The sequence below is a fragment of the Diabrotica virgifera genome, chromosome 1, assembly GCF_917563875.1.
Source record: "Diabrotica virgifera virgifera chromosome 1, PGI_DIABVI_V3a".
NCBI classification, from domain to species: domain Eukaryota; kingdom Metazoa; phylum Arthropoda; class Insecta; order Coleoptera; family Chrysomelidae; genus Diabrotica; species Diabrotica virgifera.
In genome coordinates this window covers 140,133,763-140,153,940 of record NC_065443.1, presented here as the reverse complement: position 1 = coordinate 140,153,940, position 20,178 = coordinate 140,133,763, and the positions used below count along the sequence as shown (strand labels likewise).

At 33.3% G+C, this 20,178-nt stretch overlaps 1 protein-coding gene across 2 annotated transcripts in view; it reads right to left on the bottom strand.

Moving 5' to 3' along the window:
* LOC126881066 (zinc finger protein 271-like) overlaps nucleotides 1-20,178 on the bottom strand; it is a 183,526-nt gene that overhangs the window by 122,541 nt on the left and 40,807 nt on the right. Inside the window, exon 1 of one of the 2 annotated variants that reach the window (XM_050645086.1) lies at nucleotides 19,687-19,990. The exons of the other annotated variant lie outside the window; for it this stretch is intronic. Within the exon in view, the coding sequence (XP_050501043.1) occupies nucleotides 19,687-19,906 (220 nt within the window). The 5' untranslated portion in view covers nucleotides 19,907-19,990. Of the gene's footprint in view, nucleotides 1-19,686; nucleotides 19,991-20,178 lie in introns of those variants that run through there. 2 annotated transcript variants of the gene reach the window in all.

The following is a 20,178-nucleotide window of genomic DNA, read 5'->3' as shown; positions in this document are numbered from 1 at the left end:
CCGTATGTATGTTAACGACTGACTGATTTAACATAAAGGACAGAAGATTATGCTTACTTAGAACTGTGTTGCCAAGACGTTCCCGAATTAAAATAAATGAAATATATATTCATATTGGCGCAAACATAGCCCCCGCCCTGAAAAACCCATTTTTCAGCTAAATCTGTATGCAATTTGTGCCGAAAACACAATAAAAAAACTAGTTCCAAATAAATACTCAAAGGACCAGGCATAAATTAATATACCAAAATTTTCAGAGTTAATTACCGTAACTCAAAAAAAAATAATCGAAAAAAAATAAATAAATTCTAATGAAAAATACCTATAACTATATACAAAAGATATTACTGTAAATTTATTGATTCGGAAGAGGGCATAACTTCAAAACTGGTCGTGTAAATGTCCCTTTCGAAGTTTTCACAGTAACATTTCTAACAACTCCGTCTTTACCCGGATGAACCTCAGTAACAATGGCCAACGGCCAACAAAGTGTAGGTACATTGTCTACCTTTAAAATAACAACCGTTCCGATTTTAACATTAGGCAAATCTATATTCCATTTTTCTCTAGTTTGTAAGGTAGTCAAATATTCCAAACGCCACCTTTTCCAGAAATCTTGCACCATTCGATCGATTAACTGGAACCTATCTAACCGGTTTATATTTAAATCTGTTAAATCGTCGGCCGGCAAACTTCCTAACGGTGTTAAATTTAAAAAATGTGATGGAGTTAATACCGATATTTGAGATGAATCAGTTGGTCGACGACAAAGAGGTCTCGAATTTAAGATTGCCTCTATTTGAATTAATAGAGTATTTAACTCTTCATATGTTAACAACTGATCCCCTATGACCTTATAGAGATGCGACTTAGCGCTCTTTACATTACTTTCCCAAAGACCCCCGTGACTCGGACTTTGTGGACTTATAAATTTCCATTCCACACCGTTCAAATTTAATTCACATAACAGTGCATTTTGATATTCTTCCGAACTAGCAAACCGATTAATTTCACTTAAAACCGTTTTCGCACAAACAAAAGATGATCCCTGATCAGAATACAAAACCTTGCATGGGCCCCTTCTTGCTAAAAGTCTTTTAAATGCTTGCATAAAATGTGGTGTGCTTAAAGAACTCACCAATTCTAAATGAACCGCTTTTGTGCTTAAACAAACCGCTAATAAACAATACGATTTATGAACCGCCGCATTACGTTTTTTACCTAATGTAATATTTATTGGCCCAAAATAGTCAACCCCTACGTGTAAAAAGGGTTTAGTAGCAGTAACCCTCGATACCGGTAAATCTGCCATGAGCGGTGTCAAAATTTTCGGTTTATTTCTAAAACAACGATTGCATTTAAAAACCCGATTTCTTATAAGATTTCTTGCCCCAAGAATCCAATACTTTTGACGCAATAAAGCTTCAAGCAAATATGCCCCCGTATGCATATAAATTATATGATAAAAATCAACAATCCGTTCAACTAACGTTTCTTTTCCCGGTAAAATTAGTGGATGTTTTCCCGAAAAACTAAGGGATGAATTATTAAGTCGTCCCCCCACCATAAGTAAACCGTCTTGTAAAAATGGCCGTAATTTCTTAAGCTGTGTTTTACATTGTTTGTTTTCTTTTATCATTTTTATTTCAGTCTCAAAATGTTTTAACTGAATTAACTGAATTAAATAACATTCTGCTGTTCTTAGCGCAGTAGCCGTAATTAATTTTTGCACAGGAATTAATTTTAACAACATTAAAACCCGAACCGTAATCCGTAAAATTTTATGCCAGCTAGAATGACGTTCAACCAATTCAAGTAAGGGATGAATTTTTTCACCCTGCTTCTCCTCCTCAATAACCAAAACCTTAACCTCCGAAATATCCGATTCTAATATTGAAGAAGGCCAGTCCGATTCCCGTAATTTTATCCAACTAGGACCTTGTAACCAAAGTTCATGATTTATTAATTGTGAGGGTGTCAACCCTCTTGACAAGCAGTCCGCGGGATTATTTTTACCTTCAATATGTTGCCATGAAATATTAGGAAGGTTTTCTTTAATTTGCTGCACTCGATTAGCTACAAAAATATCTTTGGTATTTGCCGAAGTTAACCAACTCACCACCGTGGTCGAATCAGAATACGCAACTAGTTGTGAAATATGAGTAAGTTTGCTATAATTTTCAAATATTAATTTCAGCAAAGATGATAACAACAAAGCCGCGCATAATTCTAGCTTCGGAATGGTCATAATCTTTTTTAAAGGTGCACATCTCGATTTTGCAGCAACCAGTCTCACACTCACTTCACCGCTAGAATTTACAACCCTTAAATAAACTACCCCACCGTAACCGTCTTGACTTGCATCCGCAAACCCCAAAATCATAATCGGAACATCCCTCATGGCTCCTACATGTCTAGGGACCTCAAATTTTGAAAAATCTTGCCATTCATTGCATACCTTTTCCCATGATTTTTTAATCGTATCCGGGGGTGAGTCATCCCAACCCAATTTTAGTTGCCATAACTCCCTGATCATTAACTTTAAATGCAAAATAAATGGAGCAATCAGACCAATAGGATCATAACATTTTGCAGTAAGAGATAAAATCTTACGTTTTGTACAATTTTTATCGGGGGTGGTTAACCTATAGTTCAAAACATCCCTCTGCGGATCCCATTGCATCCCTAAAACTTTAGTCTCCGATTTAAATGTAACCGAATTTTGTAAACGTTTTTCCAGCGGAATTTCTGATAACAAATTGTCCAAATTAGTCGACCATTTAACTAAGTCAAAACAACCACCTTTGAAGAGCTTTACCGATTGATTATATAATTCTTTAGCTTCAATTTCGTCCGGAACACTCGTTAAAAAATCATCCATATATAGCCCCGAAGAAATATATTTTTTAGCTAAAGGATAATCTTTGCCATCTTCATTTATCAATTGCTGAACCGTCCGTAGCGCTAAAAAAGGTGACGACCTTAAACCGAACGCAACCACCGTAAATTCATACGTTTTTATTTCCTCGTTTGGATCAAATCTCCATAATATTCTTTGAAACCGCCAGTGATCTTGTACTAATTTTATTTGTAAAAACATCTTTTTTAAATCCGAACTCAATGCTACTGGAAAAAGCCGAAAATTTATTAATAAAGTGCATATGTCCGCCTGCAGTTTAGGCCCGCTATGCAATAAATCATTCAAAGAGACATCACTGTCTGAAGGGCAAGATGCATCCAATACGATACGTATAGGTGTACTTAAACTCTCTAATTTTATTACAGGGTGATGACTAATATAATAGGATAAGTCACAATCTTCTTTTTCCAATAATTTTAAGTATCCTTGATCCAAAAAATCCTGCATAATTTTATTGTAATCCGCACGCAAGCTGTCCGATTTTGTTAACCGTTTTTCCAAGGTTTTTAACCGATTTTCCGCCGAAACCCTTGAATTTCCCAAATTTTTTGGTGAACTTTTAAAAGGTAATGCAACAGTAAACCGGCCCGATATATCCCTGGAAACCGTGGTTTTATAAATATTTTCACATTCTATAGCGTCTAAATCCGGAATTTCCCGTTTTGGAACCTGCTCTAATTCCCAAAATTTTGTCAAAATTTGTTCAATCGATGTTTCTTCCCTTAAAGTGAGCAAATTTATGGGAGTGGAATATTCCGTATCCACCTGACCCATAATAACATACCCGAACGTTGTTTCTAAAGCCGCCCCTAAACCTGAAGAACTCAAAATCCGATTACCGCCGAAAAGAATAGGAAAAAACTGCGCACCGATTATGCCATCGATTGATTTAGGTTCAAAAAACTTATCGTCCGCTAATTGTAAATTTTTAAATTCCGATAAAGTTTGCAAATTTAATTTCGTTTTTGGCAATTTATCTGTAATATGATCAATAACTAAAGCTTGAACATCGTATTTTTTAGTCTGATCAAAACGCGAAGCGATAATAATGTCCGTTACTCCCCTTACCGACTGAGAGTTTTGTCCCAAACCTTGTACCGAAGAATTAATTTTTGTATATCTAAGACCTAGTTTTTTACAACATTCCGTGGTCAAAAGATTACACTGACTACCGTTGTCCAAAATAAACCGCGCCGTTGCATTTTGTAAAGGACTATTTAACACACATACCGTTACCGTTGCTAATAGAACCGTTTTTTTCTGATTTCTACTCAAAAAACTAGAATTTTGAAACGCACAATTAACTGAACCCGAATTGTGGTTATTGGAACCCGTTTCTGGAATACCGACACCAGAATTTGGTTGATTATTTTGATTATTTTCTTTCGCGCCCCTTATTTCCGGTTTTCCTGCGCATAAAAGAAAATGATGATTCTTGGCACACTGGGCACACGGTCTTTTTAAGCACTGTCTTACACCATGTGACTGGGAAAAACACAGAAAGCATAAATTATTATTTTTTACCAAATCGTACCTTTGTGTAGGATTCATAGCCTTAAATTTATCACACCTACCCAAAAAATGTGACGATTTTTTACATAAAACACAAAAAGGCATTCTGTTATTGTTTTTATTCTCATGCTGGCTTACAAAAAATGATTTCGAATTTTTATTTTTATGATAGCCACCGGAGCTAGCCTCTTGTGAGTCACTATTATGCAAAATTTTTGTTTGATCCTTAACAAATTTAATTAAATCCGTGTAAGTAGGAATAACCGTTCCGCGCATGTGATTTTCAAAAGATTTTACCGTTTCCCTGTCCAGTTTTGAGAGTGCATGATAAAGTAAAATAAAATCCGTTAAATCCGGGACATCCAACTTTTTTAAGGCATTAACCGAGGCGTCAAAGATTTCTAAAAAACTGTTTAGATTTTTTTCAGATTCCGATTGCAAGGATTTAAAATTAAAAATTTGTTGTAAATAAGTGTTTGCTAACAACCTTTTATTATGATATTTTTCTAAAAGTGCTTTCCATAACGTGTCATAATTATCCCCAGAAGTAGCTATTCCCGCACAAATACTAAGGGCCGATCCCTTTAAATGTGAAACCAAAAGCCGAGCCTTATCTGCATCCGTCAGCTGGAAATTATCGTGTACCAATGGTTTGTAAATCGAATAAAAAGTTTCCCATTCCTTTGTTTCTCCGTGGAAATCTGGAATAGTGATTTTTGGCAAAAGACTGTGTACATTACACTGTTGTTGTGTACTTTGCTGTAAAGTTGGATTTACAATATTGGTGCTTGGTTTTAATTTTGTATAAGCCGCCCTTGCTTCACAACACATTTCGTTAATAACAGACATCACCTGAAAATCTGGTTTATAGTTTTCATCAACGTCAAACCCGACTGCGTTGATTTCATCCAAAATTTCGAGAATTTCTGTCCTTGTCGAATCCATCGACTGATACAAGTTTGTGAATTTTTTAATGGTGTTATCCGTAGTTAAGTTTTTCGATAAGTCATATAAAGTCTGAATGATTGTATAAAGCGTTTCTTTTTTAGCCGTTAATATTTTAAATTGCCTTTCGTAAGTAGTCATTGTTACTGAAATCAATCCGCAAAATCAGAAAAAAAACAAAGTCTACTTTAAGAAAACTGTAGCATATAACAAACCAGGTCTGAGTATAAATTTTGAATAAAATTAATTAATTATAGAGATTTGTTAAAAAACAAGCCTTCCGGGCAGTTATTATGCAAACTCTTTATTTTGTTTAGAACCGTGAATCAAATTTAGTATTTGTTTACAAAATAATTTTTATTCATACATCCGAATTTTTCCGTAACCGATTGAGTCGAAAAATATTCACGTTTGACAACACCGCAAATATTTAAAAACCTAACTTCTTTCACGCTCGAAGCCCAAGTTGTTCCGAGAAACAAAAACGATACAAATACAAAAATCAGCAAAAAGTTATCACAGAGTTTTTTTGTTTTCGATACGTGCCGACATTAAATTTTACCGAACAATTTGTTTCTAAATAAGAATATTATTATTTAATAATACAAAACTAAGCAAAGCAAACTGTAAACCTACGCTGAATATCTGAGCTCGAAATTGACCAATTATGTTTTGGCTTTTAGGAAAACCAAATGGAAAATATTTAATAATAATAACTTACCGAGATTTTCTTAGATTTTCTTCGTGTTGTTAAATGTTGAAGCACTATTTTCGGTGGCATTAAGGAAAATGAAGGATGGGATAAAAGAAGGGAACTTACCGAAAATATGTTGTCTGGTATCGTCAATTTGTCTCACGGAAAACACACACAAAATCAAATTAAAATTGTCAAGGTGTACTATACGTTCCGACCGTATGTATGTTAACGACTGACTGATTTAACATAAAGGACAGAAGATTATGCTTACTTAGAACTGTGTTGCCAAGACGTTCCCGAATTAAAATAAATGAAATATATATTCATATTGGCGCAAACAATTACATAAACACGCTCCAGTGGTATTCTTGCCGCAGCAAGTCACGCATCCGAGCTGTTTATTGCTTTCTGTGGACTTTCTCTGCAACTCAGGTGATATTTCCACCCTGTGGATCAGACACCCGAGCTCACAGCAACTCCAGGTCTGTGATATTTCCCTACGGGATCAAACACTCACCTGTATATTATTTTTTTCGTGTCAGAAACGCTCTGTACACACGAGATATAAGAAATTCTTGTCTTACTTGTTCGAATACGAATCATGGACACTCGAAATGTTCTCAGGTCCAACGACAAGGATCTCCCTAAGTCGGAAGAGGGTCAAACTGACAAAATGGACACATCCAGCCTTACTCCGCAACAATATTCGCGGGGTGCAAGTACTTGGAAGGGAAACGAGAAACGACCGTGCGCGAGTCGCGGAGAAATATTGCAACTATCTTAAATAATTCATATTGTCAATTGAAATTGTCAAATTGACGTATATTTCATACCTTCTGTCATTGAAGCAAAAAAATTATATATTGCTCCACAATATTGATATGATATGCAATTATTATATAAAGGTAAAAATTAATTATATTTTGAGTGCAGTACTGCATTTTAATAACTAATTTTATTACTACATACAATTGTTCACGTTTTCATAACATAACCTGAATCTTATTTTTTCTTCTTACTATTTTTTTGGACTATGGCCTTGACAATTATCCAGTAACCAGGACTAATATAATTGGCCAATATAATTAAAAGTGCGAATAAAAGTACAGAGCGTAGAAATAGGGGTCGCTTTGCCGAACTTGCACGGTCCCAATACGCGTTGCGTACGTTCTATGCTATTTATGCATACATATACATAATATATATACGTACGAAATTTAGTTCGGCAAAGTGATGACGGTCTCAAACACAATACTTTCCCTATCTAAAAAGTGCAAAACGTCCCTGAAAAAGTTTTCACTTCACAAATTTATTTCGTCGAAGCAATGATGGTCGCTAATTCAATACTTTTTCTCCATCTAAAAAGAGCACGACGTCTCTAAAGAAGTTTTCACTTCAAAAATTTATTTCGTTAAAGCAATGACGGTCGCTAATTTAATACTTTTCCCCATCTAACAAGGGCACAACGTCCCTAAAGAAGTTTTCACTTCAAAAATTTATTTTCGTCAAAGCAATGACGGTCGCTAATTCAATATTTTTCCCCATTTAAAAAGGTCAAAACGTCCCTAAGAAAGTTTTCACTTCAAAACATTATTTCGTCGAAGCAATGACGGTCTCTAATTCAATACTTTTTCCCCATCTAAAAAGTGCACAACCTCGCTAAAGCAGTTTTCACTTCAAAAATGTATTTCGTCGAAGCAATGACGGTCGGGATGACGGTCGCTAAGTCAATACTTTTTCCCCATCTAAAAAGTGCACAACGTTTCTACGGAAGTTTTCGCTTCAAAAATTTATTTCGCCGAAGCGATGACGGTCGCTAATTCAACACCTTTTCCCCATTTAAAAAGGGCAAAACGTCCCTAAGAAAGTTTTCACTTCAACACAGTATTTCGTCGAAGCAATGACGGTCGCGATGATGGTCGCTAATTCAATACTTTTTCCCCATCTAAAAAGTGTGCAACGTCCCTAAAGAAGTTTTCACTTCAAAAATCAATTCTTACATGTAGTCCATGTGGTGAGACCGCTCCCGTCTGGAAAAATTTCTGATTCGGTTTCTTTGTGGATTCCTATTCAAAAATGTCCCCTTTAAATAAATCTGAAGGGTGCCGGGCGGAATTTTTGGGCAGAAATTGTTTAAACAATTTTTTTAAATACAAAAGATCACCTTTTTTTGCTCCAGAACGTATATTTTTAAGTTTTGTGGGTCATTCTAAACAAGAAAGGTAACTTGTAAATTTTCTCGAAAATTGATAGTTTTCGAGTTATAGATGATTTAAAATCTGAAAAATGCGAAAATTCTTATTTCCAAGGCCTAAAAACTCGTATTTAAATTAGTATTTTTGAGGTTGCCAGATACTTAAATTGAAGTTTAAACATTCAGCTTCAAGATTCTGAAGAGTGATTGCGTCTAACCTTAATTTAAACCGCTGTTTTTTAATTGTTAAATATGCATGTCCATCCGACTTTTTTGCCGGCGCGCTCGATTTCAAAAATCTCCAATTTTCCTCCGAAAAATATTTTTTCTAGATTTTTTGGGACAATCTAAATAAAATAAGTTTCTTGACATTTTTCTCAAAAGTTAATAGTTTTAAAGTTATAAGCAATTTAAAATCTAAAATGCGTTTATTTGGCATTTTTCGGATTTTACATCACTTATAACTTTAAAACTATTAACTTTTGAGAAAAATCTCAAGAAACTTATTTTATTTAGAATATTCCAAAGAATCTAGGAAAAATATTTTTCGGTGGAAAATATGAGATTTTTGAAATAGAGCTCGCCGCACCGGCAAAAAATCGGATAAACACGCATATTTAACAATTAAAAAACAACGGTATAAATTAAGGTTAGACGCTATCACTCTTCAGAATCTTGAAGCTGAATGTTTAATCTTCAATTTAAGAATCCGGCAACCTCAAAAATACTAATTTAAATATGATTTTTTAAGCCTCGAAAATGCATTTAAGCCTCGCATTTTTCAGATTTTAAATCGTCTATAACTCGAAAACTATCAATTTTTAAGAAAAATTACAAGATACCTTTCTTGTTTAAAATGACTCAAAAACCCTATAACTATATGTTCCAGAGCAAAAAAACGCATATCTTTTATATTTTAAAAAATTGTTTAAACAATTTCTGCCCAAAAATTCCGCCTGGCACCCTTCAGATTTGTTTAAAGGGGACATTTTTGAATAGGAATCCACAAGAAACCGAATCAGAATTTTTTTCAGACGGGAGCGGTATTGTAACAGACATATCACTTCTAATTATTCCAGCTTTGAGGTTTCATTTCTTTACAGTTAATAGGAAATCAAGTGGAGGAACAAAACTCAAAAATAAAATGGGAAAACCAAAGAAATGAAATTAGAGAAATTCGCGTATGAGCCCAGTAAATGAACGGGTAATACGGTGATACCGTGTAATTTCCAGGGCCAACTCCTCCGAATTGCATGAAAATTTGGATTGAGGTTTTACTTACCCTCGACTTCAAAGTGGGACTTGTGCCGTTGGTTGCTTTTACTCGGGGATGACAGTCTTCCCTTCTCGGGGGTTAAACAACTCACGTTTAAAGTAAGTCTGGAAATGGATAAACTGACTAATTCTAAGCAACTTTCGTTCTATAGAGTTTTTTTAACTAAGGCCATACTTTGAGTTATTTCCGATTGAAAATGTTTACTTTTCGACAAACAACCACCTTTGGAGGCAGTTCTTCAGAGATAAATCCAAAGTAAGTATTTTATCGAAAAAAACATTCTTCTTAACAAAAATGTAGCATATAAAAAAATAAAAAAAAAAATTGTGTACTCTTGAAGTCTATACACCCAGCAAAAGCAAAGTTGTAGTTCACGAAAAATACGTTTATTCGTTAAATTCCAAATCGAATAAATCCCCATTAAGAGGATGGGTACGTATTTTCGGCTGCAATGCTATTCAAATGGGGATTCATTTTTTTTTCGAATGCTGAGAAAACTAATAAGTATTTTTGAAAAATTTAAACGCAGAATACGTTCTTACCGCGGGCCGGAAGTCCCTGAAAACTTCTATGTTGTTTATTTTAATAAATTACAGGGGTGAAAAACTAAGAGAAAATGTAGTGTGATTTTTAATTTCAAATCTCTCATTCAAAAGAAACTTTTTATTTATTCTAAGGGACTTTTGGCCCTCGATAATAATTTAGTCTTTCATTCTGCGTTTAAATTTTTTAAAAATATTTATTAGTTTTTTCAGGATTCGAAAAAAATGTCCGACACCATGTCCGTGGTGATATTTTCCAAATCGAACATTCTCTATATTTGTCATACAACGCTCTGAGTCGAATATAATATGGTGACAATACACTGACAATTTTAAATATTTGACGACATCGGGAATATTTTGAGTTGTTGATTAAATAATATTGATAGTGTATTTGATAAATAATTGATTTAAGACGTGCACTTAATAAAATGTTATTTATTGTTTATTATTTATGGAAGATCCAAGCAGAGAATACACCAGAATATATTCTGTGATCCAAGTATTTTGTTGTTAAAGATGTTCAAAATTTTAAGCGTTCCATATAGTAACAATATATTATCGTATATTGTTACTATGATAATAATCGTATATCTATTTATAATAACGTATTTTCATATTCATATTCGTATTTCATTTTCATATTTTTATATTTATAATATTTTTTTCGATAAAATGCTGTTTGAATTATTTGCGAAAAACCACCTGAAAATGTGTTTTCTTTGTCAAAAAGTAAATATTTTCAATCGCAAATAACTTGAAAAGTATTGACAAAAAACTCTATGGGACCAAAGTTGCTTAGAATTAGTCAATTTATCCATTTCCGGGAATATTTTACATGCGAGTTTTTTCACCCCCGAGAAGGGGTCACAGTCACCCCCAAGTAAAAGCAACCAACACGGCGCAATTTCAACTTTGAAGTGGAAGGTAAGAACCTAAATCCAAACTCTCGTGCAATTCGTTGCATTCGTTCAGTTTGCCCTGAACATTACACTCTAAATCTGTCATTTACTGGGCTATATTTCTCTTAGATTGGTCAAATCTTATACCTACTGAATAATAATAATAAGTGAATAAGGTCAAGATTTAATAAGTACTTATGGAATTAGAGCAAAAATAGTTCGAAATACCGCCTTTATATTTTTTTCTAATGTAACACCAATAAACATAAAATATTTGAAATTCACAATTAGACTGGGAGATATTATACAGAAGTTCAGCCACGATTTTCTAAGTCCTGCCTTTTGCAATACTGGAAGGGTAGACGATGTAATTACAATCTGTGGAAACATCCACAAATTTCCTGTGACATTTTCCTGTAAAAATTAGATTTTCCCAAAAAATAAAAATAGGGTTTTGCGATGAATTTCTAAGTCCTGCCATATCCGTAGATAGACAGGATACTATCGATTTTATGAAGAAAATTTTTTGGGCAGGACGGTCGCAAAAGTACTTAGGGAGTATACATATATACAAATATGTAATGAAAATAATGAAATTTTCATGATTTTCTAAGTCCTGCCAACTTAATAAACTAAACATATTTATTTCAAAATGATCAAAAAAATATTGGCATGACGTCTCCTAATGTTTAAGTATACTTGTCCCTTGGAAAATTCTGCGGAAAATTCTCACCCTGATTCCGTGATTTTCTAAGTCCTGCCTTTAAAAAGTTATAATACTCAAATACAATCAATACCTTTTCGGTACTCGGCAGGAAGGTTAAACAGTTCTTGTAAGACGGCAGGAGTCCTAGATTTGTAAGAAAATTCGTGAAAAAGTCAACGATTTTCTAAGTCATGCCATTTTGCACATGTTTCAAGAATCTTAATATAAGTCTATATACAAAGAGGCAGGATGGTTTTATGGTTATTTTGTATACAGGGTGGGGCATTAGTGTGGGCTAGTCCAATTACTCGTTTGTCGTAAGATATACGAAAAAAGTTATTTAGGTAAAACATGTGCCACAGATAGGACTATAATTTAACAGTATTTTCTAATATACAGGGCTACCCGTTTTCACAGGGTGACAAAAATTTATGTTTTTTTAAATGGAATACCCTGTATATTTTTACATTTTTGGATTCTACTCGATGTTCTCTTTAATAAAATATAGTGTTTTGAAATATTATACGAGGTAGTTTAAAATATAATTACGTTTTTTTTTTTTATTTTGTAGGAACATTCACACCCTATACATATTGTTAGTGATTTGATATCCAAACTTCTATTAATTTATGTTTAAACGATTTTTAATATAGTCTACTATTGTCAGTCATTAATAGTATACCAAAATGTTTAATTTTAGTATACGGGGTTGGTTGAAACTTGAAACTCGGAATGAGTATTTTTTGAGTTTTCTTAAATGGGACACCCTGTATTTTAGTATTATAATAAAATGATATTTTATGGTACCTTTTTATTTGCTAAGCATTTTCTATACCATATTTATATATTAATTTCGGCAGTAAATTGATACAGACAGATTACTCAGGTGGTTTTTGGGGCTTCTGAACAAGAATGTCACATTAGAACAGATCTTTACCTAGTGCCCGGGGTGACTGATATACACGCCGTATTCTTAAATTTCGAGGCTTTCAGACACTAAAGTGATGCAAGTAGATTTCTCGAAGAGTTTTGTGGTTGCTGAACATGAATACGCCATCAGAATCGACCTCCAAAAACTCTCTTAAATTCGAGATCAGTCACCCTTTGCACCAGGTGCTCCGAGAGTCGGTTGTAATGTCATATTCGTGTTCGGCCATCCCAAAAACCATCGAATATTCTGTTTTTTTTTTTAATTTATTGCCGATATCCCACGAAACTCCAGATGGCGTGCCTTAGCAGCAACTCTGGGCACTAGGTGATTCAGAGGTCGGTTCTGCTTGCGTATTCGTAACTCCATAAACCTCAAAAATAACAAAATTTTGCCCTTCATACACCGATTTTGACAGGTTTATGCACTTTTGGATGCATGTTATGCACTAAAATGCAATTTCTACCCATTTTTATATTATACACCTTTTCCTGATGTTATCCTGAACACAATGCAAAAAGTTGCAAGTAGATAGATGCTGTATTTAAAAATCGTTATTCTGGTGTTGTTAGTGTTAGTAAATTTTGCTATCAAATATAGGAAACAATATCAGGATAATATCTACAATCCTACAATATTAGGAAAACGAGTTGAGTGCGGCAACTCAGCGCCTGTTACATGCGTGTGTATTTTGTGTTCGAACAAGTAAGAAGGCGGGATAAAATTGCTATGCAACAAAATAAATTAATAACAACAAATTGATTTTAAGGCAATTAATAACTGCAATAAAGGCAATTAATAAATTTAATAATTTTACGGCAATTTAACACAATTCAACTAATCTGAAAATGCTTCCTAAGGCAGATTAAAATAACATAAAACGTGAAAGATGAGACGTGAAACATGAAACTTGAAATAAGAAACAAATAAATTGTGAAAAAACATTTGATTTCATGTGATATACTAATCGAAGAAACAAAAATAAAATTTGTATAGTCGACAATGGAAAGTTATGACGAGGTCGTTGCTGTCATGGCAAACCTTTATTACTTTCTAAGGGAGGCCGCAGATCAAAGAAACGTGAAGTAAAACATAAAACGTAAAACATGAAACAAAATGAATTGTGAAGGACGAAACCGTTTCATATTATATACTAATCAAAGAAACAAAATGAAAATTTGTATAGCCAACAATGGAAAGTAATGATGACGAGGTTGTTACTCTTGCGGCAACTTTTTATTACTGCCCAACATCATAATCATAGTACCTATTTGGTTGCAAACGAACTAAGTAATCATCTTCCCAAATTTAAATAATTTTATAGACTGAGTATTCAAACATCTACATTGTTTTATTGTGGGTCCTGGTTTAAAGAAAACTGATATTTTCTTATCATTACCTATTCGAGTACCTCTCCAGGTTATAATAATTGTACAACTCTTCATTCTACTTTACAACAGAAACCAATGCAATATTAAATTCTTGGTTGGAATTCATATTATGCACGTAATTAACTGTCCAAAACAATGAAACTGAAACCGAAAAATACAACACGATCTCTTTCCTGAAACAGATTTCACCAAGATAAAAATGTTTTATGTGCATGAATCACACTCGCTTCTTGTGTGTGCGGACTTCAATTTGTTTAACTGTGTTTTATTTTCATGAAACGTGTCATGTTTTATGTTTCTTTGGTGTGGGGCCTCTCGAAGATAAAAAAGTTTCAGGCACATGAATCACACTCGTTTTATTGGTGGGCGTACTTTTAAATAGACGGAGGCCTATGACCAGTACTAGAAATTCACAATTGATAAAATCGATTCATCTCTGGAAGAGAAATAAACGTAGCAGTTTTCGTTTTTCTAAATATAATTTTTCTAAATTCTTTTAAACTCAAAAAACCAAAAAGCGAAAAATTTTTCACATCGATTTTTCTAGAACACTGCATTGCGTATTCTTCTGAGTTAAAGCAAAAGTACCTTTTAGTACAAAACTATCCCAGAATTCAATAATCCAGTGTCAGAGATGCTTAAAAGTTAGACAGAAAAGTTATTGGATAATATATCCGTTTCCGTACCCAAACGGACCCCTATGACCGGTACTAAAAATTGACAATTGATAATTGACATTTGACAATTGACCTCTGGAAGATAAGTAAGTGTACCAGTTTTCGTTTTTCCAAATAAAAGCGTTCTGCAGCTATTTTAAAGAAACTAATTACAAGACATCGATATGCTTCTTCTAGACGAAGCATATCGAAGTAGAGGTCGTCCGCCAACCAGATGGTCTGATGACATTTGTAAAGTTGTAAACGGTTTTAGATTAGTGTTTTTGTGTTTTTTAAGCATACTCGACATGGTATGACTCAAGAAAAATGTGGTGATATGAATATGTTTGTATAACACCCTGAAATAATTTTACAGACAGATAATTTAATTTTTTTATACGAAATAACTATACAACCATCCTGCCTCTTTGAAAATAGATTTATATTAACCTTCTTGAGATATGTGCGAAATGGCATGACTTAGAAAATCGTGTAATTTTCCACGAATTATCTTACAAATTTTTTAACTATATATAGTAAAAAAGGTGTAACTAAACATCCTGCCATTTTGCATAATGTATACTGAAATTATTTATTTTGTAACAAAATTTATTTTATGACTTAGAAAATCACGGAACCAGAGTGAAAATTTTATACAAAATTTTCCAAGAAACAAGTGCAGTTAAACATTAGGTGACGTCATGCCAATATTTTTTTTGGTCATTTTGAAATAAATATAATTAATTTATTAAGTTGGCAGGACTTAGAAAATCATGAAAATTTCATTATTTTCATTACATATTTGTATATATGTATACTCCCTAAGTACTTTTGCGACCGTCCTGCCCAAAAAATTTTCTTCACAAAATAGATAGTATCCTGTTATTCTATGGATATGGCAGGACTTAAAAATCCATCGCAACTCCCAATTTTTTTATTCATGGAAAATCTAATTTTCACAGAAAAATGTCACAGGAAACCCGTGGATTTTTTCACAAATTGTAAGTACCTTCTCTAACCTTCCAGTATTGCAAAGGGCAGGACTTAGAAAATCGTGGTTGAACTTCTGTTAATATCTCCCGGTTTAAATGGTGGGGGAGCCCAAGCGGAGATTTTGCAGTTACTCGAGCGCGTCAGATTATCACATGGGGAGAAACCTTGTAGCCTGCAAATGTACCTCTACCACATATTGGCTCTTAATACAGGGGAGTTCTTTAAGGGTGGTCCGAAAAAAAAATCTATCCTTAGAAAAACTCGAAATGGTCAGATTAAGATAAGGTAAGTTAAGTACATGCAGAACATTGTATATTTCAAAAATCTGACAATTTGAGCGAGGCGTAAGGAAATGGGCGGATCACAAAGTTTCACAAAAAAAAGGGGATTTTTTGAGAAATGAACGTCAGATCGAAAAACTAAAAAATATACGTACCTATTCAATATTTTTAAAAAATCTATCGAATGACACCAAACACGACCCCCCTCGGAGGTGGGGTGGGGTTACTTTAAAATCTTAAATAAGAGCCTCCATTTTTTATTGCAGATTTGGATTCCTTGCGTAAAAAACTTTTATTCGAGACATTTTTTCGAATCATGGATAGATGGCGCTATAATCAGAACTAAAAATTGTTGGAAATGGAAAATTAAATTAAAATATGGAAAGTTCCCCACTTTATGGAAAACTTAACTTAACTTTTTTTGGTTTTCGAGTAACTGCAAATTTAGCATACTTTCCTCCCCTACTACAAAAATGCTGTTGCACACTGGCGAATCATCCATGTAACCACTGTTCCCATCGGTAACAGTTAAAAATCTTGCAAATAAATATTTTATGACTACTATGAAATAATTCCATTTATATTTTTTACTAACAGAAATATTTGTTAATAATACCTAATTCAGTGAATAGACAACTAGACGCACGAAAATATTGGCGAGATTATGTGAATCCGTTGCACGTTATTATAATACGCTGTTACCACATTTGGGTATGGTAACGCAGGAGGATCCTCGCTATCGCTCGGGACTAGCTCGTTTCTGAAAATTTTGAAGGAGCAACGGCTCTATATAGACGGCGCGTTGGCATGCTGTGTATATCAGTATTGTAACTAGTGTTGCCCAAATGCAAGACCAAGACGAGACTTAGACAGTCTTGGTCTTGCGCCAATACACATGCATGGTCTTGGTCTTGCAGCAAGAGTCTTGCAAGTCTCGCAGTTATCCATTAGCCTATTGCTATTTATTAATTAAGCGTTACTTTAGATTTTAGAACAACGTATATTTAACATATTCTAAAAGTGCCGGTGGGGGATGGCGTCTATTCGTAGTATTATAGTCGGTGTAAGAAAGAGAAAGTATTCGAAATCATGAAATAACAAATGTTATATTACTTATTTGTTATATTATTTCGAATACGTCCTCTCTTTACACCGACTATAACACTACGCATAGACTCCATCCCCCACCGGCACCTTTAGAATCTGTGCACTGTAATAGAGTAGGTACATTTTAATCTCGAATTAACATAGCCATAGTAATAAAATAAGCCACCAATAAAATTAATAAATGTCTAAACTGACATTGGGTAAGGTGTGAACCCACGATCTAAGCGATCCGTGCCTATGCTCTAACTAACTGAGATATCCATGGTCCACGGGAGTCACTCTGTTTCTTAATAAACATTTGAATTTAATAAGCTTACATGTGCTAAAACATGGTTAAAATACAAAAAAACCAAATTAATGACATAAAGTTGACTGTATTTCAAAGACCATTATCTGTCTAGAAAGGGATTGATCGACCCCCACGTGATATTTAAAACGTGAAAGAGTTATACAATTGGCCATTTATTTAAATAAAAAATAAAATACAATGCAAATTAAATTACAGAACAGTACGTGATTGCTTTGACGTTACTGTTACTTTATCTTTATATTAATTTTTTGACCAAGAATTAATACAAAATACATAATACAAGTCTTTATACTCGTTACTATCCAAAGTATCCAATACCCTAAGTAGGATATTGTTATTTCCCTAGTCCAATACCCTATACCCTATACCGTTACTTCGTTACTTTAAATATTTCGGTATTTTGTTTATAGGGCAGCCGGAATTATCTGTTAATTTGTCTCGTTACTTTTGAATAACATTAATACTACAATGATTAAAGTAATTTAAAAAAGCATGAAAATAGAGACTTCATCTTTAAGTTTAAAATGCGAAAGTATCAATGAAATTTAAACTGTTAATTTTTTGGTTGTAGTCTGCTGCGCGATTAAAAATAATGATGATTTTAAATTTCTTTATCAAAAATAAGCATACCGAAAACTGAAAAGGTAACATAATCTATTTCGCGATTAACAACGCGACATTGTGTCGGTGTCATAAACCCCAAAAGAAATGCATATCAATAAAAGAAACTTATTGTTCACTATGTTAAAAAACAATAGAAATAGACTGTTGTTTGATAGTTAGTCGAAAATACCCGCGCATTTTCAGCAAATTTCGGTTTGTTTAACTGATATCGCACACTCAGGACAAACAATATTTAGTCTAATAACTTAGCCTGATAAAATTTGTAATATTATGTTTCTTATCAGCTAAGCTGAGATGACATATATTTTTAAAATGTTGTGGCGGCTATTATCAAAATCTGGACAATAAATTTCAGAGTGAAGAAATTGTCTGCTGGGAAAGTTGGTTCAAAATGTTTTATTTTTACATTGTACTTATGACCCCTGAGTACGTATCAAATGTGGCAAATTTTCTTTGAATTGATATTTTTATTCGCTATGTATGCTTATGGTATTGTTCGTAATGCGCATAAGTCCAATTTTACAAATTTTTGTTTTACATATTTTTGGCATCTCATAGTCTCTATACATCTAAGCATATACCTGAAATATTATACTACTTAAATGACACTCAGTCCTAACTGCAAGACGCAAGAGTCTCGCAGGGTTAGTCTTGTTCTTGCTAAAATTAGGCCGTCTTGCGAAAATGCAAGAACAAGACCAAGGCTGCAAGACCAAGACCCATTTTGGGCAACACTAATTGTAACCATATTTTGGTTTGGTAACGTTGGTATAGTCGGTTCGCTAAATTCAGACACAACTGGCTAGTGATTTTAATAATTAATTTTGCCAATTTGGTAAAATTGGCAAAAAATAATTACTAAATAATTAATAATTATTAAATAGTTAGTAATTTTGCAAATTTTAGCAACATTGGCAAAAACAAAAAAAAAATACCTACTAAAATCAATAGCCAATTGCGTGTGAGTTTGGCGAACAGACTATATAGGACCTATTACAGTGTGCGTTTATTTAAGCATGGAAGAGTGCTGCTGCGTATTGCGTAATCGATCAACTACTTGAAAAATCATTCTGCTTGTATATTTTTTATATATAATTTCGAAGAAAAAAATGGGATTATTGAAAATGGAAGACTTAAAATATAAACAATAGTTTTCAAAATATGTTCTTTTTCCTACTTGTTCATTTTTTTATGTTAATTTTATGGTAGAATTATCTGTTTAGTTTGTTTATTATTTATTGTTATACCTATTACATATACATAATTACATACATATAATTTGGGAATAGTGATTTCTTTAATTTTATCAGGATTTTTTAATCCGGAGTTTAATTTTATCAGGATTAAAAACAAAAACTTATATTTATGTAAGGTTCAAAATAATTTTTTTAAATAAGATTTTTTTACATCTGTATTTGGTAACACGTTCGAAAAAGTCATGCGTCGCCACTGCTGTTGCATAAATAAAATAGATAATAGTAACCAATAACAAAAAACTTGTCCAGTATTTGAAATATCAAAGTTTAAAGAAAACGTTATGAATAATTTGCCAATTTCATAAGTCGTATGAGGATGTAGATATTTACACATGTATTTACACATGAATAGTAATTATGTAATTTATCTATTACTATAATTTATAAATAGATTATGCACTCATAGCAGCATTTCGTAACGTGATAAGGAATTTTATTAAATTTACCTTTGATATCGATGGGATGATAATTTTTGTATAATTTATTCTCCACTGGGGACCCAGCTAACATAGTTATATTGTGTCCTTTTTTTAAAAGGCCTTCCGCAAGTTCGTAATTCCATATTTGATGACTTGGACTCGCAATATTACTGACGTAGAGAATATTTGATCCAAAAACTGAATTTAAACTAAAATATAGTAAAAAAACGCACTGTGTGAACTGCATACTTTAAATCACAGGAAGGAGCTGATAAATACGCAATGATTTAAAAGTGTTTTTGCGAAGGCTATTATTCAGTTGAGGAACCAGGGACGTACGTGAGATATGATTATCTATTAATCTGTTAATGAAATAAAAAATCTAGAAATGTAGGGGAAACTGGGTAACAGTGAGATACGTTTTTTTCATTAAACCATAAGTCCACTACTATGACCTGTAGAAACAAAATTTCTTCAGGATGGTACTTTCACATGCTTTCATTACACAAGAAAAATTTG